Genomic DNA, 27,744 nt, shown 5'->3' on the forward strand with positions numbered 1-27,744 from the left:
TATCAGGTACCATGGACACCCAGCTGACACACGATGGCATCATCATATCAGTGTTGCACACATGCAGTCTGCTGTACAGTCTAAACACCCCAGCTCCAAACACAGCGAAGACCTTTCCTTCACCATAAAACCAGTAACTACAGGAGAAGCAAACCCTCTCACTTCCTTCAGCTAATGACCTTGCTAACTAAGCAAGTCAGCAATGATGCAAAGATTAAGTGACTTAATCTGTTGGTATCACAAATTAAAACAAAGCAACTTCTCCATATTGTGTCATACACACACAGTAATTCAAAGCAAAGTTACTTCTAGGCCTTTTTTCCATCCTTTGCAGACAGTTTCACTAGAAAGAATCATATCAGAGCCACTTGATTTAATGACCCTTCATTTAAAGGCCAAGGTTAGAGTGCTTTTTTTGTCTTCTTTGTAATTGGACTGTTCAACCACAGATAGTCTTACTATATCAGTCATTGCATGACTGAAAGGTGAATAAAAGCATTTACTGAACTGTCATATCCATGATAAAACAACAGATGCTGTCAGCTCTGAAGGGAATACATTAGCAGAAGTAAACCTGAAAGATAAAGACCTATTAGTCATAACATGCCTTTCAATTGCTTATTTATGTTAGCAGTTCAGCTTTGAAATAAAGTGAACATAATCCTTATTTACAATAAATTAAGCTTATCTTTGTGCTATGGTGTATCTTAAACAATGATGGCATATTGATTTTTTGCCTTCAGAAACACATTTACCTTCCCCACTCATTGGTTTGCTTCCCTGAATGCCTCTCTCCCCTCCAGTTCTGTTACTATAACCTTTCTGGATGTAGAAACCCAACATCTTGCATTTTCCCAATGTTTTACTGCACAATTCAGAATATGTTTATTGAACTGATATACAGACCCTAAGGCCAAACCAGTTAAAAAAGATCTTACTGGAGTGACTGGTTACTTCAGGGCACTGTACCAAACAGTAAGGGTGAAATGACTTTGAAATATCTGCTCCTTCTTTATTCCTGGAGAGAAAGTCTGTTTAATAAAGGAAGGTAAAGACATTATACAGCACACAGTGCAATTCAAGAGCTGAACCATCCCAGCGTGTCAGCACTGTAATAGGACACAGGTAGGTGTAGTAGCTGAGCACGTTAGCCTGGGATGGGCCACCGCACAGGACTCCGGCTGAGACCCTGCCAGCCTTAAGCACAGCAGAAGAATTACTTCAGCTATCTTGAAAGCTAAATGCTTTTGCATTCCCTTATGACATTTAGTTGTTTTGCAGCAACATGGTCTTGTTGCCTCATGTTTCACTTGCAATCTCCTATAAACCTTACATCCCTTTCTGAAGGGCTGCTGCCTTGCTTCTCTCCCCATTATGTATTTGTGTAGTCAATTAGCCTTGCTTAGATGCACTTGTCCCTATTGAATTTCTCCAATCTGTCCAGATCATTTTGTATTCTAATCTTGTATTCCTGTGTCCTTCCTTCACATCTTATAGATCTGCATTTTCAATAAGCACAGTCCCTACTGGTCTGTCCAAGTGATTAACCAGGACTGGAAGCAGACCCAGAACCACACACCACTCTGGAGATCCAGCGCTGAACACTGACAGCATCTCTGAGTGCTGCTCACTGTAACGATGAGTATAGCTTTGAAATCTACTTTTAGTCATCATGTGGGTCATGATCAACATCACATCCTCCCAGTCTGCTTTGAAACTTCATATTCAGAATTAAAAGCCAAGATATTTGCTATTTTTACTCAAATCGTAAGACCATTACCTCTGTTATATGAGAAAATTAGCCTGTGCTAACTCATTCTCCACAAACATGAACAAGTGAGGCTCATTCTCTACACACCTACTCTGGCCATTGCATTCTTTTACTTTTCTTCCAGGGTACCTGTTGAAAAATTAGCTGCTAACATTATACATGCTTAGATAAATGCAATTATCATTAGATTCGCATCCCATATTTTTTTCAATTAAAAATATGGAGAGACCATATTCCCCACTGGTGCAATCAAAATAAGATCCAGTCCTTAAGCTTGTAAGGCAAGCAGGAATGAGATGGTTAGAGATGATCAGTCTGACTTGTAACCTGACACGGCATTCTTACTCAGAGTTTGTTAACAGTATGATTTAACTACACCCAGCTAAGCGCAGTGCTTCACTGGCATTCAGGGTAATCACAGCTTTCTATCTACAGCTGTTTTACGTACTGACCATTTGGCATAGCACACAGTAGTCAACCATGCTGGTTTTGAAAAGTCTGTTTGCTGTTAAAATAAGATGCCGGTGCCAATTTATGACAGTAGTGCCTAACATGGATACTGTCACAAACCAGAAAAATCAGCTTTCTGACACAAAATGGTTTGTAGCATTGAGAGATTCCCATTGAATCTACTACTCTGTTTCACTAGGACACCCGACAAGTGGTTGTGTGGCTTTAGGTGTGGAGGGGGGACATGTAGCAAACCACTATCCCCCTCCATCCTCCCTTCTAGTGCCCTAATGGCTCCGCAATAGCTCTGCTCATGATGCTGGCAGTGATGACAAAAAGCACTGTACCACCAATTAAGTGGGACATTTTTTTTTTATTTTAAACATTTACAGAGATGGAAATAAATACAGGCAATAGAAGATAGAGAGGGTGCTTTTAAAAGAAATCAATAAAGTCTTCATCAGGCTTCAAACAGGAAAAATTGTATCCAATAGCTGCTTAAAACTGGCCACCATTTCAAAGGTCAAGGATTAGGCTGAACAATTATGTAAATAACTAAAGATAAGCATTACAACAAACAAGGATGACACAGCTGACATCAGTGAACACACAGCTGTAATAGACAAAATGGAACCACACTACAACAGGAAAGTCTCATATATTTACAACATACCTATCATACAAAAACATTTGGAAATATTTAAGGAGTGATTTCTTCTCTATTCAGCTGTAAGATATAAAAGATACACTGGAGGGTCTGTTGGTTTTCTTCCCTTCCCCAATATCTACAGAATAGTTTTAGCTTTTGGCAAAGTTTAAAAAAACCTTTGTATTGCAAGAATTTTTCATCCAACCTGAACTTTTCCATGTTTCCATCCTTGCTTATCATCATCACTGTCATCCACTGGGGCAGTTTGTCAGAAGACAAAGAGTTTGTAAAGTTCTTTACAGTCTTTTATCGATGGTCTGACCTGTAGGTTGGAAAAGTGTCCGTGCGATGAAGCTTCACTGGGCTAGAAGCACCTTCACCAAGACAGATGCAAAAAACCAAAACACTCAGTAAGACACAGGCACCTTATTCAGCATTTTATAAAGGACTATGTGAACTACACATTACAGCTTTTTAATTAAACCTATCGCTGCTTAATCTGCTGCTCCATCTCAGAAACATCTCCACGCAGATTTTCTTTTCCAGTTCCTTAAGAACAGAAAGCTGTATGAAGCAAATTAATTTTTTTAAAGTTCTGATTTTGCATTTTAAATGAAAAATGCACTTTAGCTCACAATATTAGCATCAGTTCTTTTCTGTACACTAGAAAAGAGAACAAGAGCCAATTCAGAAATCATAAATTCCAACTTTGATGGAAGAAAGTTTTTGCATACAAAGCTTCAGGTGCCTCTACCACTGAGTGAGAGAAGTGCTGCTTCATACATATGGAATTATATAACTCGGTATAACAATTATTTCATATTTCTTTTTCCAGTAATAATGGAAGCATTTCAAGATTTTGGCAACCTAATCTAATTAGAGGTGCTCGGGGTACCACAGAAGTAGTAGCCCTGACTGCTGATCAAGACAAGGACTTCAGTGTCTTTCCTAATTACAACGCTGGCTGCACGGCTTGCTTGTTTTACAAAGACTTTTACCCCATTCTCATGATGACAATCTCCTAGGATCCTTTTTTTTCAGTTTAACAGGCAAGCTATTTTTCTAAATATAAAAGAATTGGTTTGTACCCCTACAGTCTATTTATCTTGTGTCAACTCAATGGTGAATTATTGTTTTAATAAAGGACTCTATAGTAAGGCACAGTAAGACCAATCCACTGATTGTGTCAGAGTGCTGCAAGCAGCCTTGTTCTTGTGTGCCACAGGCTGCCACCAGCAGGTCATCTTCCCATGCCCTAATTTATTGAACAAATTTGAACAGGCATATAAGCACTGCTTTTATCACTCATCCCTCCTCTGGAACATTTGCCGGCTTTAGCTGGGGCTTTTTATGTGCTGCCTGCCCCCTCTAGTGTTGAAAAAAGGAAAAGGGAAAAATAGTAGCTTTTATGATTTGCTGAAAATCAGAGGACCAGAATGGAATTATGTCAGGGCTGCCAGCACATGTAATTTTTAATCACACCTTGTGATATTACATTTTCTGGAGGTGCTAACCTTAACAATCTCCGGCTTTATTTTAAAAAGTAAAATAAATATCTATCATTCATTATTCCTTGAGAAACTCCTAGTTTATCAGAGAGGAGGAAAAAAAAGAAACAAAACGAAGATATTCTAAACGTTTTCCAAACCAGGATGTTTTAAAACATCTGTCTAGTGATTTTTGAATGCCTGGTGTTGGTAAATGGTAGATCCACCCTTCCACGGCCCCCCCGCACCCCCCTCCAGCGCTCACTAACCACTAGATGTCCCTTGGTGACTACGGAGGGACAACCGGGTGCAGAGACCTCCCTGGGATCGATTCCTCCCTCTCTGCAGCCTGGGGAGGTTTTCAGGCATGAGGGGATTGACCTGTGCTGCCCCTTGGGCTGACAGCAAGGGAGGGATTTGAAGACGACATCTGCCCATCTTCAGGCCACACTGCAATGCACGGTGGCAGCATTGCCACTGTTCAAGCAACAGTTTTCTAGAACTACTTATCAAGGCCATTTCCTTTTACTTTCCCCAATTTGGCCGTTTTCGAGGATGCAGTTGTTTTGGTTGAATGTTAGCAAGTACACAAAATAAATAATGAAGACTCCATCATTCTTAGTATGAGGCAGCCATCCAAATGAGAGGGGAGCCAAATGGTTGTAAGGCTGGCAAAAAATCAGGTGCCATTCTGTCAGCAGAAAAAATTGGGCAACCTTGGTAACTGGCCATCCTGTAAAAACATTCGGAAAACTTGTGAAATGAAAGATCCCTCTCTAAGTAAGAGGGGAAGTAAGAAAAGCACCTCCTGATGACAACCCCTCTGCCAAGTTGTCCCTCTTAAGGCAGGATGTGCCCTTCTCTCCATCAGCCAGGCAGCAGTGGCAACTGGCTTAGACCGAACACCAGCTTTCAGTGAGATGGACAGATACTGAAATGATTCAGCAATGCCGTGATCCGATTTGTGCATTGACTCTTTCCACCCCAGCCCCTCACCTTGCAGACCGTAGAGCTGGCCAGTGCTGTGCTGCCGTGTGATGTGCTGCCAGTAGGCACTGCGGGGCAAGGGCACCATGGTGCTGAGGGACACGGCTCGCTCGCTCATTTTCATCTGAAGCTGCAAAGCAGAAAACTGATGTGAAGGAGACAGTCTGAGAACAGCACGACCACTGGCTGCAAGACCTAATGAAAGAGCCAGCACAGCCTCTCCCTCCCTCCACAAGCCCACCCTACCCAAGCAGCAATGACTAACTCAGGGGTTAGTCTCTGCGGGCACACGCCACTCGGGTTAGGAGGCTACGCTGCTGTTGCACACCAAAGCTCACCTTGGTGCTCCCCTGGTCCTGGGCTAGCACCGCTTCCCCTGAGGGGAGTTTTAATTCAAGCAGCTGAAACAGAAATGGGGGATCAGCAGTAGATAGGAGAGGGCTGGTATGCTCACCCCTTTAGCAGCAAAGCCATCAGAGGGTCTTCCCAGCTACACAAGTAACACCCCAAAGCTCAATACAACCTCAGCATATCGAGAACCTGACTGGAGATGTTTCACACGGGTGAGGACAAGTTGTTGTTAGTTTTGTAGCATTTTCTATCCATCTCCCCTCTCCTACAGCTGAGGCACACGCCAGCTGGATAGCACAGGAGTTCAACAGGAGATAACTGCATCCTTCAGCTGGATTCCTTGAATGAACAGCAGGTCCGGGTATGCTGAGAGGAGCACACGTGGGCTGCAGTGCATTACTGGAAGCGCCATCTCATGCTTCCCCCTCCATACAGGGCCTTCAGCTACATTTTCTCACATAATCACAGCCCCTTGTTATTTATACTGTATTTAACACAAAAAACTGTGAGAACTGACTACTTTAAGGCATTTTTTTTCCATGAATTCAGTAAGTTGTATGTGCAAGCGGATAAAAATATTTAGATTTTATCATAAGTTTCACAATACAGCTAAAATTATCCTCCCAAAGTCCAGAAAAACACCAGTTCAAACATACCAAGACTGCACTTGGCTTTTCTAATTTATAAAGTTAGCTTTTTACAAAAGAGTAAGTTTTCGTTTCACGAAACCCGAGGTGAAAGAACCTTTTACAAGAAGATCAGTATATTTTTGAGCAAAAACAAACAAATGAAGCAAGCACAGAAAAGAGGTGAAGGCTGGCTGTATCTGAAGAGACCCATTTCCAAGTTATTTAGAGGTGCATCTACCTTCAAGCTCTTCTCAGTACGGTGAACACTGTGGCTGTGATATGAAGGTAAAACAAAACAAAACCCAGATCAACTCCTGCTCTTAAAACACCCACCTCCATGTCAGCTGGATGTGAATCACTGCACCATACAAGGTTTCACCTACATCGTACAGCACATTTATTACAGCTCCTTCACTAAAGCCCAGACACCGTTTGCAGCGTCACCACACACACACCTCAGCACCATGGAAACAAACAACAATGAATCTTTTACTGGGAATAAAAATCAGCAGAGTATTGTGTGGATGGCATTTCTGGGCTGTAGATACCTTTTTTGGTGGTCCCATTTATTGGTGAGTTGGGCAGCAAGCTAAAGCAGTTTGAGCAACAGTTCATTTGTCCGGATGAGTGCAAAAAAACCAACAGGCTATCTTGGGAGAAAAAAAATAGAGACACAGCTAGAGAAAGATTAGCTAAAGACACAGAAAAGGGCCAGAAGGGGCCCCTCCTGAACTCAATCAGCAGGGGAAAAAATTAAAACACCCACAGCTGGAGATAGGAATTAGTATGTTATGTCCTGAATACACAGTGTTTCATCAAAACACCTTGGACTGCGAGCAAAGGCAGCTTTAATGATGATTGATTTCATTCTCACAATTAACCTACTGTATATCTCTGTGGCAACAGAAAGAGTAGGAATAACTTGATAATGACCTGGCTTTATGCCGCAGAAGCACCCGGCACCGTAGCAAGTTGAAAACAGTCAGAATTGATATGCTGGAACACGCATGAGCAAAGGCTGCGAGCAGAGCGCCAGGTGGGACGTGCGACTCCACATATCATTAATACAACAAATAATTTGTTAACTGGAGGGCACCTAATCCATAGCCTCTCACCCTCTTCTGCCTAGGGGAGAAAGAGAATGCTCCAACCTGACAGGAGATCAGGATCCCCAGAGCAGTTCAAACGCAGCTCCCCGCACACGTGGCAGGAATCAAATTATGTACATCAGGCTTCAACCAAAGAAGCAACAAAGATGTGAGAAGTGGTGAGGGACAACACAAAGCCACCCTGCAGCCTCGGTGGCTATGAGAGGTCCACAGAGGAAGGGGACGGAGAAGCAGTGCTCGCAGCCATCGGCAGCCAGTGCCGAGAGCAGCTGGGGAGCCGCTGTGCCACCTCTTGTCACTTCTTGTCACCCGGATGAGAGATGTGCAGAGCTATACGAAGGCAGTTTGCTGGGCTAACGCACAGCTCTGGGTCAAACACAGGGTGCAGCTGGTTCCCAGAAGTCCTGAGGGCTCAGGGAAGAAAGATTAAGTATTTTCTTTCTTGGACCCCACCTTAACAAGTTGGCCAAATTGCATTATAAATTAAAGACATTTAAAAGTAGTGCTAAAAAAAAAAAAAAACCCACTAACACAAATAAACAAGCAAGCAGAAAAAAAAAACTTCCACACTCCCCCCCAAAAAACATAGAAGCCACACACACACTCCAACATTCTTCTCAAATTAGCTGTGAACATGGCTCAAAAAGGAAGATGATTTAAGATTTGTTAGGTTTCGTTGGTTTTCTCAGGCTGGACCATCCAATTTTCAAAGATTTTGCAGAACAACTTGCACAAGGTAAACCTTCTTGAGATCCCCAGCTGGAGAAGATTGCACTCACTGTGTTTTTGAGGGGATTTTCTTCCCAGTGAAGCAAATTCATATAATCAATCAAAATCAATTAGAAGGATAATTGTTTAAGAAACATTTGCTAAATTCATTACAGCAAAACTATAGAATGGTAAACTAATAGAAACAACTTCAGAAATTAAAGTGCACTATCTTATTCCTGCCATTTTGACTACTATTCATCTCACACTAATACTCAATATTCTCCTCTTATTTCAAAAGTTAGTGAGAACCATTTCCACTCTTAATTATGAATCTCCATGGAAATGCACAGACTTCATAGCAGGCTCCAGCCTGGGCGGAGGCACGTCAGATGGATCAAGTGCAAAGTGCACACCTGAAGAGTCAGGGAAGGCTGTTGGTAAACTGGCTGATAATATCTTTGTATGAAGTACTGAGCTTTAGCTGCCAAAAGTGGGAAGTTCACTGTTATTAGTTCTTAGTGAGATGTCAAGTTGTAATGTCTTTTTTAAAGCAGTGTGAACTGAGACCAGGCGTAAATGACGGTAGTCAAGTCACAGCACTGCTCCTGTCAGTTTTCATGGCAACCAAATACTCATGAAAATATAACTTGAATAGATATTTTCTTTCTATTGTCTGACAATGCAAAAGCGAAAGGAAAGAGACAGCTGGATGAGAAGAGTTACCAAACGACCAGAAAGCCTTCATGCATCACTAGCAAAGCCAGCTCTTTCTTCCCTTTAAAAGAGAAAAGGAAGGGATCTTTGAATTCACTGAAAAGGAAAATAAATGAAACCCACTTGTGAAAGTGTCACAGACTCTGGTCAACACATGCTCAGACCTCAGAGGAAAGCAACTGCACATTAACAGAAAGTGTCAGGGTGAGGTTCCCAGCTGAGGAACCACTATCGCATCAATTTTCCACAGGCATTTCAGGAGCCAGAGCCAGTTATAGTCACGAACTGAACCAACATACTGTAATATAAAGAGAGCGACTGCTAGGGAGGTGACAGACACATTATAGCCCACATTCTCAACAGTACTTGGCAGCTTTATTTCGCTCTATCAGCATGGGACATTCAACTCCTTTTTTTTTTTTTTTACGCAGGCTCCAGGAGCCCTCAGGTAGCTTAATACCATCTTCACATCAGTCTTGGATAATCACGTCACTGATGTAGCAGTGGTCAGGACTTCATTTCTCACCAACCATATCTCCTAATGCCTTCTTTTAAATACCCTTTCTGTAGATAATAGCTCAAGCTTCACTAATACAAAAACTCACCCAGGATAAATAATTCTTGGAGATAGAAACAATATAGACAGCCAAGCATGAAGTGCAAGCATCTAAAGTGAACTCCTTGTTGAGACGTTCAAAAGCAGAAGAAAAATACAGGGTAAATCAATCAATCTGAACAAATATGTCCTTTACAAATATTCTGTAATCAGCAAAATAAGCCACCCAAGTTCTACACTGATATAACGATCCTCTGCCTAAACTTCTAAATCGGACTATCCTTGAACCCCAGAGTCTCACCGTGTATTTCAGAACCAGATAACGTTTCTATGACAGACTTGGGAAAGTCATATTCAGAGGCATATGGAATCATCTGAAATAATTATATTCTGCTACTAAATTACAGGACTTTCAGTTCACCAGGAATATGTTCTTATCCCCCACTTAGCACTCTAGGGTCTATAAAATTAGATTTAGGGGTTGTGGTTGGACACAGTGTTCATGAAAAAACTTTTAGAGGTTGTGCAGCTGCTCTCTATTGAAATCTATAGCAACTGTGCATCTGTTGCTAATGGCACTTGTAAGACGGAAATTTTACAGTACAGCATCAGACATCATCTATTAAAGATGTTCTTCCATAAATGTAAAACCAACAAATACGAAATTGCCTGTAAGCTTATTCACTGTGGTTACAGAACTCGGGTTACTCAATCACTTTTGATCCCGGTGGGCTACAAATGTTAGCTAGTTATGCTGAGTTAGCCTAGATTAATTTTAATCTGCTTAATTTAGTTACTGTTGAATACTTGTATCATCTACCCATCTGTCTCATCTTAGATAATTTTGGATATCTTTGAACAAGAACTCCCTTAATTAACTAAAACTAAAAGGCTCTTGGTTTTAAACAAAAGTCAAAACCAGCGAAGATGGTGTTAGATGATTCCCTTTGCTGGGAAAGGGAAAAATACTAGTGCTGCTGGCTGCAGAGTTCACTTGCTAGTTCTAAAGTTTTTGAAAGCAAGCAAGTAAAGTGTCAAGCTCTTCCTAGTGAACCTGGAGGTGCTGGGAAAAGCATGTTCTAAATGGACCCAGGGCAAAGGCTGTCACAAGAAAGGCTCTGAGTTAGTACTTCAACCTCACAGATACGGGCTTTACAGAGTGACCACACTGTAATGACACCAGCCAGAAGTTAACAGAGTAGCATCAACTGAACACTGGTATATCACACTATTTATAGTGTGAAATATATACATATATATATATGTATGTAAAACACTAACTAGTCCCTTTCCTGTTCAAAGTAAAGACATTGCATGACCCACATAAAAACAGACCTGAATTTTCCTCACCTTCCCATTTCAGTTATCCCACTTGCTCTACAAACAACAGAATTACCCATTTGCCTGTGTGCTCAGCTGAAGCAATCAGTTATCCAGGCCACAACATTGGTCAGGACACTTGGGAAGTTTCCTGTTGCTCCTCCTCTCCTCATTTGCTCCTCCTCATTGGACTGTTACTAAGAAAAATAACTTTCCTATCATGCATTTGGTTTGCATTCTGTCTCAAGTCCAAGAAAGTGGAAGAACAAAAAGAAATACAAGTACTTAAGGCAATTTGTTCCCTTCCCCATTCCCTCAACATCCACTCTCATCTTTTCTTAACTTTCCATGAGTAGTAATGGCATTTTCTGTTTCATCCCAGCTGGGTCATCCAGTTAATACTGGGATAATTCATCACTACAACTTATCCCTGAAAACAAGATGTTAGTAGAATTACTGAAAGGATTAGACATGGATGTGGGTAACAGCAGCACTTATGTTTACAATAAGAGAAGGATGTAAGTCTTGTTGCAGATTACATAAACCAATTACTACTGCCTGGAATAGAGATGTTGTTTATAGCCAAGTTCTTCCACAGTTGTCCACTCCAGGTATTTTATATATTCCAGAAAGCCTGTTATCTTCAGGATACTAACTTTGCAGCCAGGGTCACCCTGTGAGTCCTGGAGCGTAGAGACCAACTGTGATATGGGATAAACAGAACATTCCTTTTCACTCTACAGGCTTCATGACCAAAAAAAAAAATTAGAAGTTAATAAGATCCTGAAACACATTAGATGCAAGTGACATAAAACTGCCTTCCTCAGACATAATGCTTTTGAAGATCCCACGCTACCTTTTCTCAATCTGTATGTTACCTACCAGTCACGTGTGTCATAAAACAACTTTTAGATACAAAAAGCACTTGTGGAAAACAGACATCCACTGAGAGATCAGACAAACATCTAGTCCTCCCCCATAGTCTAATCTGAACCATATGACTCTTTCCAAAACATCCTTGGAGTGCAGACATCAATTAGCAAATGAAAAACTGAGCATGAGCCACAACATTTTGCAAATAGATTGAAGAGAAATGCTTCCAGACAAACTCATGATGCTGATTAATCAAAGGAACCTAATATGAATGCGCACTGACAGGAGGTTGTCATCTTTGTATTAATTCACACTTATTGATAGCTTTGCAAATGCAAAAATCAAGGACTATAAGTTTCCCTGTTGTTTTGATTCTTGAAAAGCATCCCCAGTCATGTGTATTACCCTAAATATTATAATCAAGCAGAACTTAATAAGAGCAATAATCAGACTGCTTACTATCTGTGAATCAAAACTTGAAATCACATTGAAGAAACATATTGTTCACTGGTGCCCCGGGCAAAATAACAAGCATAACAAGCAGCCGTACCATTGAATTTTTCACACTCTGCAACAAACGCTCGTGTTGTTCTGCTATGGCCAAAGCAGCCGAGTGAACCTTCTGATAGATTGCTTCCCCATCTCTGGTCTGAAAGATGAATAGTCCTTCTCCTGTGTCACACATCCTGCCAAAGCAAGGACAGATGAGATCCACGTGTGAGATTTAAGTTTACAGGTCACCATGAACAAGCAAAACTTTACCATGCAGCTCTAGAAGTGCTATTGCACAAGCAGTAACAAAAAAAAGGTTGGAATGAAGTTATGTAAAAGTCTTCGCATATAGGTCTTAGCAGGCCTGGTCCAATCTTACTATTTTAGCTGACGTTTGCATTGCTCTTGCCGAACAGGGACTCAGCTAAGTACCACTGATCTATCACAAATGCTTGAGCTCTAGAGAGTTCGTGCACAAGAACCAGATTTTAAATATTTAGACCCTATCTAGAATCTGTGCCAGGTAGGATTAATTTGTCTTCCCCTTTCAGACTTTTAACACTGCCTGTAATGAGTTTTGCAGAGTTTTGTCTTCCACTTGAAACAATAAATACATATCCTCAGCATCCCAATTGCATGATCCTATCATGGCTTACACATGATCAGCTAAATAAAAATGTATCCTTCCCGCCCCAAAGAGGACCAAATTCTGCAGCAATGTGGAGGACGGACATTTAAACGCCTCTTTCCTTTCCAGATAAGGTAATTGTATGATCTGTTTCTCTTTTACTATTGTAATTCTTTAATATGCTTATCTAAAATAATGCATCCATATCCCTTAGAAAGGATTTGATAGTTTAGTTCAGTAAACAAGTGTTCCAACTTCAGCCAAAGACTCAGCTCATTAAGACTGAGCTGCAGGAAGCAATACAGAACAACATCTCTAAAGTAAGGAATTGCATTCAAATTTCTTATAAATCCATTTGTCAAAAAGATGGAAAACAGGAATATAATCACTGGAAAACAGGAGTCCCTTCTCCATTACTTTAGTTTGCTTTTGGGAAACATCTTGGCACTTGCTGCTCTCAACTTCAAAATTCACTTCTCCTAGTACAGAACGCCAAAGGCCCACATTGTACAGATTCTGGAATGATGTTCACCCTTTCTCCCCAGATCTGTCCATCCAATTCTGTGGCTCATATATAGCTTTATTTAAGAACAACCCTATACAGTAATATACAATGTTGTCAGCCTCCACCCTGCAATACCCTGGGATACTTCAGGTCTCCCACCCCCATCCTCAGGCACTTTTGATAACTGCTTCCATTCAAGCTGCAACCTGGGATTAGGAGGGTTTTTTATTTGGTTTTGTATTTGTTTCAATATTTTTAAGAATATTTTCTTTTATGAGAGGCTACAGACCCTCTGTAGATAAGCTCTCGTGTCCTTCAACAACCTTTGGAAGTGGCCCAGAGCACCACCCAGCACCACCAAGGAAAGCAACACAATATAGCAAACACACACCTACCTCCCTGCTTCAAATGTGAACCAAGATGGGTCCCGCCCGTAGCGTCGGAGGGCGCTTAATGGCCAAGAGATGAGTTTTACTCTGGGATTCTGGATGTCCCAAAGACAGATATTCTCAAATGTTATCTGCAAGGTACATTCCCCATGCACATCTAAATTAGGGGATGGCATCAAATACACATTGAATCTCTCTGGGAGAAAAACAAAAGGTTAGTCTAAAATCCCTGCCCATTAAATGTGCAAGTCATTAAAGGAATTTCCTATTTTCCATCTCTAATTTAAGATCTTATTTCCACTTAGGACAATTAATTCAAAAACAGAGACTATTCCTTCCAGTAACTCAATAAACTCCATGTTTGGGGCAGTCAGAATGCTGCACTCAAAGGGCATCAAATATTTGTGTGTGCATTCACAGACTGAAGAGAACTGCACCATCATAATCCTGATATTTGCAAACAATTAACAAAGTTGTGTTCATGAATAAATACATTGCAATTGCATTTGTGCATGTAATTAGTTAATTTGCATAGGAAAGTGAAGTAGCCATGGGCTCAGGTTCTGCATGCAATTACTATTATTTATTATTTGCTTTACAATGCTGCCAAACAGCCTCAGTCACAGACTGAAACTGTTGTACCGGCATCATACAAGGAAACACACAACAAAAGATAGTCCCCATCTCCAAGAGCAACTAACTTGTCTGAGAAAGAAAAGTGCTACTCCAAAATAATTCTAGTTACCTGACTTACTATCTTTGGTAGCAATTAAAAAACCCAAAAGCCAAAAAAATCCCAAACAAACAAAAACAATCCCCACAAAACAGGAAGGAGAGCTTGGAAAAACAATTTTGCTCCAACTTATTTCCGATGTTCAAATGCACAGTCCAAAAGACTTCAAAATAATGCAATTAGAGATTTAAAAGGTCAGTATTTATGTACCTACCACTCTGCTCCCTCTCTACTCCAGATGCCAACAAGTCAGGCTCTCCAAGGCTAATGTCATTAATTCGTGTTCCAAGACACTCCATCTGCAGCACCTTGCACCACTCATCGGCCTCAAGTTCTGTATAAATGCCCAGAAAGTCTGTGTGTAGGTATAATACATTTATAATTTTACAATTAATGCTCTTGTGTTTTCTAATGTGCGTTGCCATTTTACCCACCTGACTCACAAGCAAAGGTTTTTGATGTGTCATCATTAAAATAAATCCCAACTGCATGCTTCTTTGTGCTTTTTGGCATTCGTAATATATTCTTCACATTATTGAGTTCTGTGACCTGAAAAAGCACAATTTGTCGTTTTAATTATGAGCTTGAAAAACTATATATCCATTATTGACTGAGAAGGAGATAAAAGAATTATATCATCTTGAAAAAGACGGAGAAAAGTGGAGAGAGCATGAACATGCCTATGATTGCTCTTAAAGAAATGGAGCCTTGACACGAATCACCTTAGACAAGCAACTTGAAGACCCTGGATGATGAAGCAGCCACAACCTTCAGTTCTCTCTTGTGTGCAGGTGAGCTTCAGTGCAACATCATCTGAATAGCATTTTAGCCAAGAGGCAGGTAGAATCAAAACTCACTCCATTTTGACAAATATTTACATGAAGGACATGAGAAAGATCAACCTGATGTAGCAGAAGCAAAGAGAGGTGAAGATAAAAAGCTAAAGCATTCACCCATTTGGAGGAGCAAGTCCAGTTCCAGTACAGTTTTCATCATGGAGGACAAAACTCTAAGACTGGTGAAAAGCTGCTCTGTAAACTATTTTTTGTTGGAAAGTTGAGGATTTGTTAGAATGGTCCACTTAAAAAAAAATAAAACCACAGTTTTAGTTATTAGAAAGCTTTTTAAAGCTTCACAGACTTGTAAACACAGATTTCTGTTACTTGGTTGCCAAAAATTGATTGGAAAAACAGCTTTCACACCAAAAAAATAAATATGTATCTGTTACCTTGTATACAGATTTAGTAAATACAGACCACAGTTGCTTCATATTTCTAACATCCACTTTTCACCCTCACAATGATAAGTAACACTCCTAAATTTGACTGAGGAGGAACTTTTCGTTATTTAAATTCCTTGTAATATAAAAGCTAACACCCAGGCAGGAAATCAAGAATTTATATTTAAATATTCATTATCAGACAACATTTCACTGATTTTTTTTACATGGTAGGGCTTGAAGGGAGAGAGAAAGAGAGGGAATTTAACAGAAATGTTCCCAAAGCTGTACAACCTAACAACTTCACTACTTTGGTGTCATTAGTTCTGTGGAATAGTCTCATATCAAACTGTGTCAACTCTAAACAAAGAAATGCAGCAACTGTCTTATAGACAAGACTCAGGAAGTATAAAGTGTATAAAAGTATCAGTGTTGTAGGGTCCAGCAACAGAAACTGCTCCTCTACAGCATCTTGGGTTCACCAGCACACCCGCTGCATCTCTGGCCTTTCATCCTAAATCACTTTCTTCTTGGAGTCAATTTATTGCCCATTCTCTTCCAACATGGGAGAACACACAGCCAAAAATCAAATTTTCAAGCAAGACCCCCGAAAAAGTAATCTTACTGTGAATTCAAGGAACAAAGAGCAGTTTGTGGGCAACGTCTCCCCAAAATAAAAATAAATAACAGATACAATGTCTGGAAACTCATTTTATGGGCAGTAGCAGAAGGAAATAATGGAAGGAACATCCCATGGGGAACACACCCAACCTTCTGCACAGCTGTCAAATTTAGAACTCAGGTTTTTATAGCCTCCAGGTTCGAGATTTTGAGAAGTGTCAAAACTGAGACTTCCTAATTGTGCTTAATTTTGCATGAGCATTTTTTACTTTTCCAGGAAATCCTGTGATGGAAGCACATCCCCCAGTGCTAACAAGGCACTGACAAACTCATTGTTAAATATGACAAATCTGTCATAACCTATTCCCATCGTGCCCAGAACATGACAGGTCAAGCACAAATTGCCAGATGCCAAGTTCAACTCTCATATATTTTTCTCAAACGCCAAGAAAAAACTCAAATGCAAGAAAAAAAGAGCTAGACTTTTTCATTCAGGACAGCAACTACCTTGACATTTATACTGAGCACATTTACATTTTCTGCAAGTGAATGTACTAATGAAGTTTTGTACCTATGAGTACAAAAGTTAGCAGAAGCAGAACACAGCCATACATTTTGGTAATGAATCATTTAGCTATCTAGGATTTGTCCTAATGGAAAGCTAATTTCTTAAAATCAGGCGTGTCACACTCCTACTGCTGGATATCCCAGTCATTGTCTCTAGCGTGATGAATCCTGAGGATGCTGTGACAGGGCTTAGTGAGATCATGAAAGGTTTATACTAGTCAGGGAACAGCACACCGCCTCTCCTTGCTGACTCAGGAGCCACAAGCCCCTTCAGCAGTTAGGAGGCTCAGAAGTACCCACTGGTTGGCTGCTGGCCATGCCCCCCGCCAGCCCCTGGTGACTGTAGCACATGCTGCCTCAGCCCTGGGCAGGGAGACACCCTACATCCCAGCGAGGGAGGCCAAGGACACTTGACCAAGAGGGAGGCTGCTAACTACAGCACAGGGCTGGGAAAGAAAAAACAACCAACCAACCCAAACAGTTTCACTAATGACCCTGCGTTCAGACCAAGTCATGCACCTCCAGGCCAGATGGGAGCATAACACTGTTGGGAACGTGAGAAGGACAAGATTAAAACATTTTCTTTGCCTACAGTAAAGGAGAGACATTTTTGATTGCTGTTTCTTTTACTATGACTCAAACCTTGTACATCTTACCTTCACCGCTCCCAGCATCCACGCTTTACCCCCCAGGTTGCCATGTTTTATCCGCATTAGGGCTGCAAACTGCAACTACTGGCCAATCTCCCTACATGAGCTCCTGGAGTCTCCGCATCCCTGGCACAGAGTATCCATCACCCATTTCCTCTAATTTCTGTACTACCAGAGCCATCCTGTACTTTCCAGTCTCCACACTCCAATCTCCAGCTCACCCCTACCCACCCAAATGCTTCCAGCCTTGCACTGTTGCTTACGTGTCATAACCACATTGAAGCAGACTCTAGGACTGCCATCACCTCTGAACCCAGTCATGGGGGGTGAGATTTACTCCTGCCAATATCTTGGATACCTGTGGTCTCCCTCCAGTGTAGGGCTTCACACCAGAAGCAACTGGTCATTCCAACAAGATCTACCCAGCACACAAGAGTATGATGGAAGCCACAGACATGCCTTGCAACCAAGAATTTTCCTTCTTTAGGTCTCCCAGTCAAGAGAAGTTCCACCAAAAGTTACACCACAGCAGCTCTTCCTCCACCCTGTGGCCCAGCGTAGCAATCTCACTTCTCCTCCCGAGTGAGGGCAGCCACTTTTGCTACAGTCACTTCAGTGGACCATTAGGGAGTTGTGCAAAATTCAAGGTGTCCAGAAGTATGGTGGCTGGGTGACTTGACCTCATGACAGCATAACTTGCAACTCCTGCATTTCCCTTTTGAAACAACTAAATACAAAAAAAAAGCATGAAAATAATGGCATCATTGTTTTGGAGCTGAGAATAGCAATAATTTTTTCCTTCTTATCATAAATTCCTCTCAAAAGCCAGTTAGTTACTGCAGTAAAGTACTTCTTTGTAATCTCAAATGCAGGGTTATATATTCCAATAGACATTTAGCAAGAAACAACTCATGCTTGAAATCCCAAAGTTCATCCTTCTGAACAGAAAAATTTGTTTTCATTTGAATATGCCTTCATCTCCATTTGCTTTTTATTACTGTACTCCCTCTAAGCATACAGTGTTATGAAGAAGACAATGCAGGTTAACCAAGCCATTATTTATTCTCTTATCTATCGCCTTCGCAGTACTCGCAGTGGTCTATTCTGCTTTGCTGGGGTATCAACCGGCCCTTAACTCATCTTTCTAAGTGAAAACTCTCCCTAAGTCAACATAAGAGCAGAGGATGAAGATAGAGAGCACACGAGTATGCCACTGACCTGAGTGTTAATGCAAGGGCAACTCAGACGGAAGGGCTTTTCCCTGGGTCTGCAGGGTGGGTGTACAGAAGGGAGGAAGGAAAAAGGGTTACAGAGACGAGGTGAACATGAACAACTTAATTAAAAGGAGGATTATTTTTTTTAATGTGCTTATAAAGGCCTAGGCTAAGTCCCTTCCTCATCACCTCACCCTACCTCTGAGTGCTGTATCCTGGGAGAAGGGACAGAACAGACACCCAGCGTAAGTCTACACCCTGCAGCAGTGTGCGTTAAGTCAGGTGCTTCTAGGAAACGCCTTGCACCTCGACTGATTGCAGACTCACTGCACTGCAAAGCGCAGCAGTCATGTACCAAAAACACACTCCAAGAGACCTGGCTTACAGCATGGTCAAACAGAACTGCAGGTGATATCATTTCTTGGGTGATAGCTTGAAAAAATACTGAAATCAACAGTATTGTGTCATTAATTTCACTGATCATCAAATCCTTTGTAACTCACGTTTTTGCTCTAAACTGGGAAAAAAAAAAAGGGTATTTGTATTCGGAGAAATGCTAGCTATAACATTTGGCAGCTCCTGGATTATTTTGTGCTGTACTGACTGCTTGAGAGCTCTCGTATAATGGTATTTCACAGAGCACGGTCTGAAAGTCCTCACATGCATCTGAAGATTTCCTGATGGCATTTGCTTCTTTTGAGCTGCACAAGCTGACGCCAAAGCATCTCACTTTGAAGTGTGACAGACAGGTAGCCCCCAATTCTGACCTCTGACCCAGGTCCAAATGTCTACAGTAATATGCACACACTCTAGCCTCTTCCCAGACAGTTTCAGACTAAGTTTTTCTTCAGTACCAGACCTATCAGACACAGGGAGATTAACAGACGGACAAAATCTGGCACTCTGGGACTCTCTGAAGTCAGTGGCACAAGCGATCGCATGCAGAAGAGTCGCCTGAATTCAGTCTTTCAGCTCATGCATGACTTTTGTCCTGGACAAAACCTTGCCGCACTTGATTTTTATGTCTGGCAAAAATATACTCAACAAGCAGCTGCCCTCTCTTCCTTTTGGGGCTGAACTTTCACCTTTCAGAGGTTCAGAGGTATTTCAATATGGTAATTGTCCCTTTGGGCAAGATCCAGCTTCAGCCAGGAAGCTATTCCTGCTGCCAAGGCTCAACAGTGTACCTGCACTCCTGAGGGAGAAATCGTGTGAAGATCACTTGGTATTTGACCTGCTGTGTCACCCAGCAAGGTGCTTCAAAATGCCATCATTATCCCAGGTGTCTAAATAGCCTTCCTGTTGCTCACCCTTGTGCAACAGATGGTTCAAATTGTCTGGCACATATGCACCAAATTCACACTCAAGAAGTGGCAGGCTGCTAACATCCCCTCTACCGCGCTTTTGGAAAGGAGTCAGGAGCAGACACCAAACACCTGCACATATTTGAGGCTGAAGTTTTCTTTTTTTGCATTTTTTAAATAACTCTCCTTCTGCCAGGCTCTTGAAAAACAGTGTTTTCATGGTTAGTTTAATTCATGTGTTTTATTTATCCAAGATTAGTAAGTAAAGTACATGTATAAACTTAATTCTAAAAAGGTGGATAAACCACAGATCTCAGACCTAACACAGTATTAACAGAGAAATCACAAGAAGAATATTCTGTTAGGGGTTAAAGACCTCCCTTTGCACACTTCTCCCTCCCCTTTAGTTTCAAGCCTCCTTTATGCTAAGATGCCAACCCATATAACTGAAACACCTTTCTTTAGATTAAAATCTAAAATACTTGCAGAGCTGTGTGGTAAGAGAGTTCTGAACCAAGAACAGGGATTAATCATTCATTTCTCAACCAACAGTACAAGCAGACAGAGCTTCACCCTGTCCAGATCACTCAGGCAAAAATTTTTCCATTTCTCCCACTCCCTTCAAAAACATGTCAAACACACAGTTTATTAAAAATGGTCTTTAGCATTCAAACTATTGTTTGAATTAGTACATAATTCTCAAATATGGGTAGCCTTTCAGAGCACAACACAGGAGAGTATATTTATTGCCTACACAACTGCTACATTCAATGGTTTTCAACTATCTTGTGTTTTAATCTTAATTAAGGACTTCATGGTTCTGTCCTGGCTTCCTGAAAACTCCCCCCATGATGAATACAGGTAGAACACTTCCCAGGATATGACAGGGGAACGCTTAATGGAAAATGCTGCTGCCACTGCTGCAATTCCAGCCTAGTCCTGCTTATAAGATTGCCTGTACATATCTAACTTACTAAGTATACATAACGTATTAAATTTTATATAGTTTTTAAAACATATACACAAATAAATTCTACAGCCATGCCTTTATCTCCCTTTCTTCAGTGGGAAAAATCAGCAGCTGCTGGTTTTCACTTGCTCACATACAGAACTGCACGCACTGGCCATCCATAGCCCCGCTGTAGTCCAACACTGGTTTATTCAAAGAAAATAAAGCCAGGAAAAACAATGAGATTTAGAGATTCAGTTTTTACCATCACTCTCAGAGGCTGCTCCTTCACTCACAGCATCGGTGGACCCATGCACAAGGTATGTCCTTTCATACGGAAGGACATGTACCTGCCTCACAGACTTGCAATGAGCCTCGCTGTAGGGCATTATAGTGAAGATACCAAAATATCCTGACAAGTTACTTTAATTCTTTTAAAGCTGCAAACCAGACATTTCATTCATAGTAAGTGATAGTATTCATTAAAATAAATGTTTAACAGCCAGTTATTAGCAGAGTGGTCATACTTTAAACATTTAATTTGCTACCGATACAGTTTTGCATTAGCAACCCTGGAAAACAATTACAAATTACACAATTCAATTTTCCAAATGGATTATTCCATAACTAGACTGAAAGACTGTTTAAATTACTTCTGCTGTTTCAAGGCGAGATTAATACAATCGGATTAAAACTTAGATCCCCTCAAGGAAACAGTATATTCCTGTCAGCAATATGCAATTAGCTGGTTTTGCACTGGAATATTAAGAATTCTTCTGGCACACTCCAAAGTCAAAAGTCACTTGGAGAAATAAGAATTTCTTCCTTCCTCCAATACTATTTTGTTAAAGTATATGGTAATTTGTGGTTGATTATTTACATTTAACAAGTGAAAACTAGACAGCTACCTGAAAGGCAACTCTGTGTAGATTGTGTAGCCTGGATCCTAATTATTTTCTCTCCCTTGTGGGACCAAATGAATTAAGTGGGCAATTTGCTTTGTGTATGCAAATTTCCAGTTCACTTCATAAGCTACAGATGACCTGTACTTTAGGACACTTTAACTTTTCCACTCATAAAAAAATAGAACAAGATTAGAAAGTATTTAAAGGTCAATATTATACAAAAAAAGTACGCTTTTTTTTGTTGTTTTAAACTTCCAGTGGCAAGAATGTCAAAATTCAGCCCCTGGTGCAGGGCTGCAGAAGAGGACACATACATGATGCATTCAAACATGAATAAATTGGACCCCCCCATTATAACAGAAACACCACTGAGACACCTCAGAAACACTGCTGTGACCCAGACTTCAGATAGATAAAGGAGAGACCTTGACTGGATAAAGGCACCAAGGAGGTATTTATGGTCTCAGACCACAGCAACTCAGCTCCGGTGACTGGTACCACCATGGTGCCAACAGAACAAATGCTCTGGACAACCTCTTTCCACTAATAAATTGAAGTAACATTTGCACTTTAATTCATCACAGAAAAAAAAAAAAAAAAGTAGCAAAATGCAACAATTTAACACTTCAGTGAAAGAGGCAGGTGCTATTGAAAAATTAGCTCCATTCATCATTTTTCTTTTTCTACCCTTTACAGTTTTATGATGAATTAAACCTTTCCTGAGATTGATGGGGTGAGCGGGGGCTCCTCAGTTTTCTAGATCTGATGCTGCTTTCAGCAGCATTTGAGAATCACTTCAGAACCCAGGTAGGAAGTTAACGACCATATTTCTGAAATGCTGGTAATCTGTAAGTGAGGTTTTTTCCTCTTACAGTATCATCTATCTATCAGACTGAACTGCATTTGTCCTTAGATTCATTACCACAAGCTTATGACACAGTGACACTTGACATGTTCGCAGGACTGGCTCGGTTTCTCATTTGTAGGATTAGCTTTATTGTCAGAGACAGCGAGAAGCAGCCTTCTGCCCAGGACAGAATTAGAATAGTCACAGAAAAGCCTCTACACACCATCAAACTGTTATTACAACAGCTGCTCTCGCTGACCAAATGTGTATCAAGACAACAGCAATGACTATCCTAGACCTCTGGATGATGTCTGGAGTACCAAAGTCCCATTAATATTATATGCCAAAACCAGGCGATAAGGAGTGTTAGTGAAGACTCTGCCATACTGTTTGGGTTTGGGTTTTTTTATCAATAACTAGCTATGCTTTTTATAAGAATCAGTTCAACTATAGAGTGGTATAGAGCAGCAGTGACATGTTCTCCTTTTTCAACACCTCATATTTAATACTGTTAGAAGCTGCATCATTCACCACCTTAGAATTTCTCACATTTCAAAGCTTATTTAAAAAAGAAACTCATTTTTATCCACCTGTGCTCTTTGTAAGTTAACACATTTTAGCCAGAAAATGCTATTTAATATTCATTAGTTTCCTTTCAGAAAGGTTCGTTAAAAATAAACAGGGCCCATCAGCTAGTATAGCTGACGTATATGTTCTAGAACTAGAAGACAGCCTCATTTACCATCACAGTGAAAAAATGGGGACACTGCAGAGCCCTACTGCCAAATAGCAACACTGTGTAAGTGCCAAGCCACTGTCCTGGGCAATCACATTTAAACTGCTCTACTTGGTTAGCACAGCTTCATTTACAGAGGCAAAGAGGAGTGATAAACGTGGAGAACAAATGCTGATGGCAATTTTCCCAGAGTTGCTCCCACAAATGGCAGGGAGATCACTGCCCAGTCGTCCAGCCTGTCTGCACCCCACTGTAGAAAGCTTGTCCACAGTGTCCAGGCTGGCACAGTGCTGGGAAGAGATCTCTCTCCATTTTATACAGGACTACAGGCTTTCTGGCAGAAAGCTCAGCACTACATCCCATAATTTGGGTCTACATATCTGGGACCTGAAGCATACAGACGTTTAGGGGAAGGGCTCAGAGTACTGGAGCTGGCAGTCTAGCTCAGCAGGTCCAAGACACCAAGAAAACCCCAAAACCCACAGAAGCTCAGACTGATCGTCTCAAGTACACTCAGTGTAAGACTCAGACCCCAAGACACCACCCTCCAGTTCCTGGAAAGGAGACTTAGGATGTAATCTGTCAGCTCACTCCAGCCAGAATCAGTGCTTTCAGGAGTGCACACTACATCCAAGTGTCCTGCATTCCAGTCTGTTTTACTCCTCCAAAAGTGACCGATTGTGGAGTTTGACCATTGTTTATTCTTGTCAAATTAGCTACCTGAGAAATCCAGATACTAAAGTTATAGAAGAAGCAATAGTTTAACATTAAGTAACTGTTGACTATAGACTAAGCTTGACTTAAACCTAAAAATCCCTCAAAGCTAGTGGGACTTTCTATGGTGCTTTAGTCTGCAGATCCTGTAGGGTGTTTCCTGTAGGAAACTGCTGTTAGGTTACATATAAGTAAGTGTTAACCTACAGATTTTCTTGAAAAAGAGAGAAAAAAATCCAGCCTCATAACGGATTTCATATCCGTTACCTAATCTGAACTTCAAGTCAGCATGTGTTGCTGATATAACATAATAACACAATGGAAGAAATACAGATTTGCATGAATAATTGACAGAGCCATACTAATATAAATGTAACATTTCACACAAAGCTGGAAATTGTCTTGTACACACCGCGCAACCCTCACACACATCAAATGAAACAAAAAATCCACTTCTCATTACTTTTGAAAGTTGCTTAATATCAATTTGAAAGAACTATTTCTGGGCATGACTTATTACAAATAGCCACAGGTTTTATGACCAGTGAATTACAAATTACACAGCATGTAGACAGACAAGTCTGAATTCAGATTCAGTATTCCCTCAAGATTTCCTCCCAAATGTACGTCAAAGTGAGTAAGTGCAGATCAGCCTCAAGCTGAGCTGTGCTCGCCCACTCCTAGGAATTTATGCACATAATTCCTAATCTTCTAATATATTAAGATTTTGCCAACAATTATTATAAATTAAAGGGTTTCTTATTTTCATCTCCATGCCCAGGAGAATTACACATGTAAAATCTCAGACAAGTATGAAATGTGCACATAACTCCAGAGAAGGGATTAGAGGGAAAAACTTCATTCTTTTATACTGGTGAATTTAGCAGATGTTTCCACATCATCATTGCACAAAAAATTTGCATGTTGCCCTTCATATCTGTAGCTGTCTACTGTCCTCCACAAATGCAAAATCCTAGTGAAATGGGAACCTCCAAGTACACAGATTTTTGAATTCACACATTACCTCGGATATTTGCTACTGTAATTACAAAGTAGTAGTCACTGCAAAGTATTTCAGCTCTGATTTTAACGGGCTAAGGAAAGAAAAGGGTATCTTCTCTAAAAATAAAGTAATTTTCTATTAGCTTAGCAAAATGTTTGCTACAAAGCAGAAAATAGAACACTTGCTCTGTCTCTACCGAATGAAGGAACATACAAGTGGGTTTAGGACCTCAATAGTAAAAAAAGTTCCAATTTTCAGGCCAATTAATACATGACAACTTCAGATTTTATTCTTGACTCTATGTAGGAACAAGTTTGAGAAACAACCATATTACCAAGTCTTACCTTGTGATAGCATCTAAAGTAAGCAGCTCGTTCATCTGAGAATTTCTCCAGCCTCTTTGGCCCTTTGCTTGAAGCTTTTTTGAATACTAACCAGCATCTCTGGTAAATCTGGAAACACAAGAGAATAAATTTGGCATCTCCAATGACCTGAATATCACTAATATTTACATAGAAGTTAAACTCATAAATCAGCTGTTGCTCTGGAGCTACAAGTAATGGCTCTCAGTAGCTTAGACAAAAAATAAAAATCAAGTTAATGGATAGTTACATCCTATTTCTTTTGAATTACGATGCAATCAGAAACTCTTATGAAGACAGTGCATGCTTGCATGAAAGGTGCTAGGAAGAAAGAGCTGTCATTATGCTTGCAAATGTAGGGCTTTCTGGGAAACACATTTTTTAAAAATAAAGTGACATGCTTTTCCATGTGGATTTGTTACTGGTTCCAGTCTTGCATGCTTAAGACAGACATGAAGAAACCTTGAGCAGACAGGTAGAAATGGAAATTCTATCACACAAGTAAGAGCTAAAACTGCAAGTGTATATTCTGTGTGTAAAGGTAAATGAGGATACATAAGGGAGAAGGAACTGAATTACTGGGTGATGGAAAAGACATCATTTAACTGTAGAACCCAGGACCACTCTGACAACTGCTGTTTTGCTTTCAAGGTCCAGTTGAATTTAAATTCAAGTTACTCAAAGCAGACTCTGTCTGTGCAGAGGGGTTGAAAGAACACCTTTCCATCTGCAGCATTAAGCCACTTCATCTCTCAAACTTCTGCACCCATTTCTTGCAATCTTCCCACCTATTTTTTAAACTGTGGTGCACTTTCTACCATCCTCTTACATTCAAAACCACAGCTCTCGGCTTAGATAACATACTGGCCATATAGAATGAAAGAATTATAAGCCTTGCCAACTGTTCACAACATTTAATCAGTAATTCCAAAGTAACACCTGGTAAATTAGGAATAAAACAAAACCTCCACTAAAATTAGTGTGATTTCAAAGAAAAAAAATCTGATCAGCCATTATCAAGTAGTTCACAGCTCTGGCAGAGCTCCCGTGCAGCACAAATTCACTGTAGTGATCACTGATGATACCCATCAAAACATCTCACTGCCTCCAGCTAAGACAGCACCCAACAGGTAACCAGCCGACAAGGTAACTCCATCCTTTGAACCCTTGATGGGTTTCTAAATATATTCAGCACAAAACAATCATGTCCACGGAAAGCAGCTATAACTTTATTTCTGCGCCCAAAAATGATTGTTAGCTGACTAGCTGTGCTTCTTTCACCAGCTTCAGCTGTTTCTATAAAGATGTTCAGGGAACCATTTTATTCCCCCCCCCTCCCAGCTTTATTATTCTGCCTCACATGTGGGCACTCATACTCCTGGTCCACTTGGCTGCAGAAGCATTTAGCATATGGACAGGCTGCTCTGATGCCAGGTACCAGCTGAACCCATCAAGATTTTCTTCCAATTTTCCAGCTTATTGGCCACTCAACCTGTTCTGTTTAATGCAAGGGCTTGAATTGAATTGTTCAAGAATTACCAGACACTGACCAAAATGAGAGCTTACCACCAAAAAAGCAATACAGATATGCACCCACTTATACTGGAAGAGACCCTACATTTCCCTTCTGAGAATCTTGTTTGCTGGGCCCAGATAACCTCATCACACCTGACAAGAAAAACTCTTCAAAATCCCACCTAAAAGAGATTGTCAAAAGTTTGAGTATTTAGTCCTTTTGTTTTTCAAAAGCCTATAGTTTTAACTTAGCAATTAGAAGCCCATAGAAGAGACCAGAATCCTTCAGTAATGCATTTGCCATTGTACAACACACACGAGGACAACAACTACAACATGATGATGTCCTACTCAGACCATCTGCACTCAGAAGCACCCCTCTGGGTCAGTAAGCCTCTCAAAGCTGTAGCTGCCATAGTGAGCTCAGCAGCATGCAGAATTAGGGACAGAACAGGAGATATAACCATTTCAATACAAATAAGGAAATAGTTTTGTTCTACCTCCAGCAAGGCACAGATCCAGGACAGTTATTGCCCTTCCAAATGCTACTAGGAGCGTAAGTACTATTAACAGTCAACTCCAGTCAAGTATGGTAGATGGCTATAAATTGGTGCTACTGGAATTTATTAGTCATCAACAATGACTAATCCAAGACTAATTCTCGGATTTAGATTCGAATCTGGGCACAGCTAGGGGATTAAAAAAAAAAAACAACAAAACAAAACAACAAAAAACCCCAAACCAAAAACCAAAACAAAGCAAAACAAAAAACCCTGTTATATCT

At 40.6% G+C, this 27,744-nt stretch overlaps 1 protein-coding gene across 6 annotated transcripts in view; it reads right to left on the reverse strand.

Annotated features, from left to right (window-relative positions):
• Positions 1-2,574: 2,574 nt before the first annotated feature.
• Positions 2,575-27,744, reverse strand: part of DOK5 (docking protein 5) — a 43,670-nt gene continuing 18,500 nt past the window's right edge. Inside the window, exons 2-9 of one of the 6 annotated variants that reach the window (XM_074888054.1) lie at positions 25,428-25,535; positions 14,789-14,903; positions 14,569-14,688; positions 13,628-13,817; positions 12,158-12,293; positions 5,683-5,745; positions 5,354-5,474; positions 2,575-3,244 (exon numbers count right to left, since the gene is read on the reverse strand). In XM_074888054.1, coding sequence (XP_074744155.1) covers positions 3,177-3,244; positions 5,354-5,474; positions 5,683-5,745; positions 12,158-12,293; positions 13,628-13,817; positions 14,569-14,688; positions 14,789-14,903; positions 25,428-25,535 — 921 coding nt within the window. In that variant the 3' untranslated portion in view covers positions 2,575-3,176. Of the gene's footprint in view, positions 3,245-5,353; positions 5,475-5,682; positions 5,746-12,157; positions 12,294-13,627; positions 13,818-14,568; positions 14,710-14,788; positions 14,904-25,427; positions 25,536-27,744 lie in introns of all 6 variants that reach the window. The other 5 variants (XM_074888055.1, XM_074888053.1, XM_074888057.1 and 2 more) reach the window with 5 other exon arrangements.

This window comes from Strix uralensis, chromosome 18 (assembly GCF_047716275.1).
Source record: "Strix uralensis isolate ZFMK-TIS-50842 chromosome 18, bStrUra1, whole genome shotgun sequence".
Lineage (NCBI taxonomy): Eukaryota > Metazoa > Chordata > Aves > Strigiformes > Strigidae > Strix > Strix uralensis.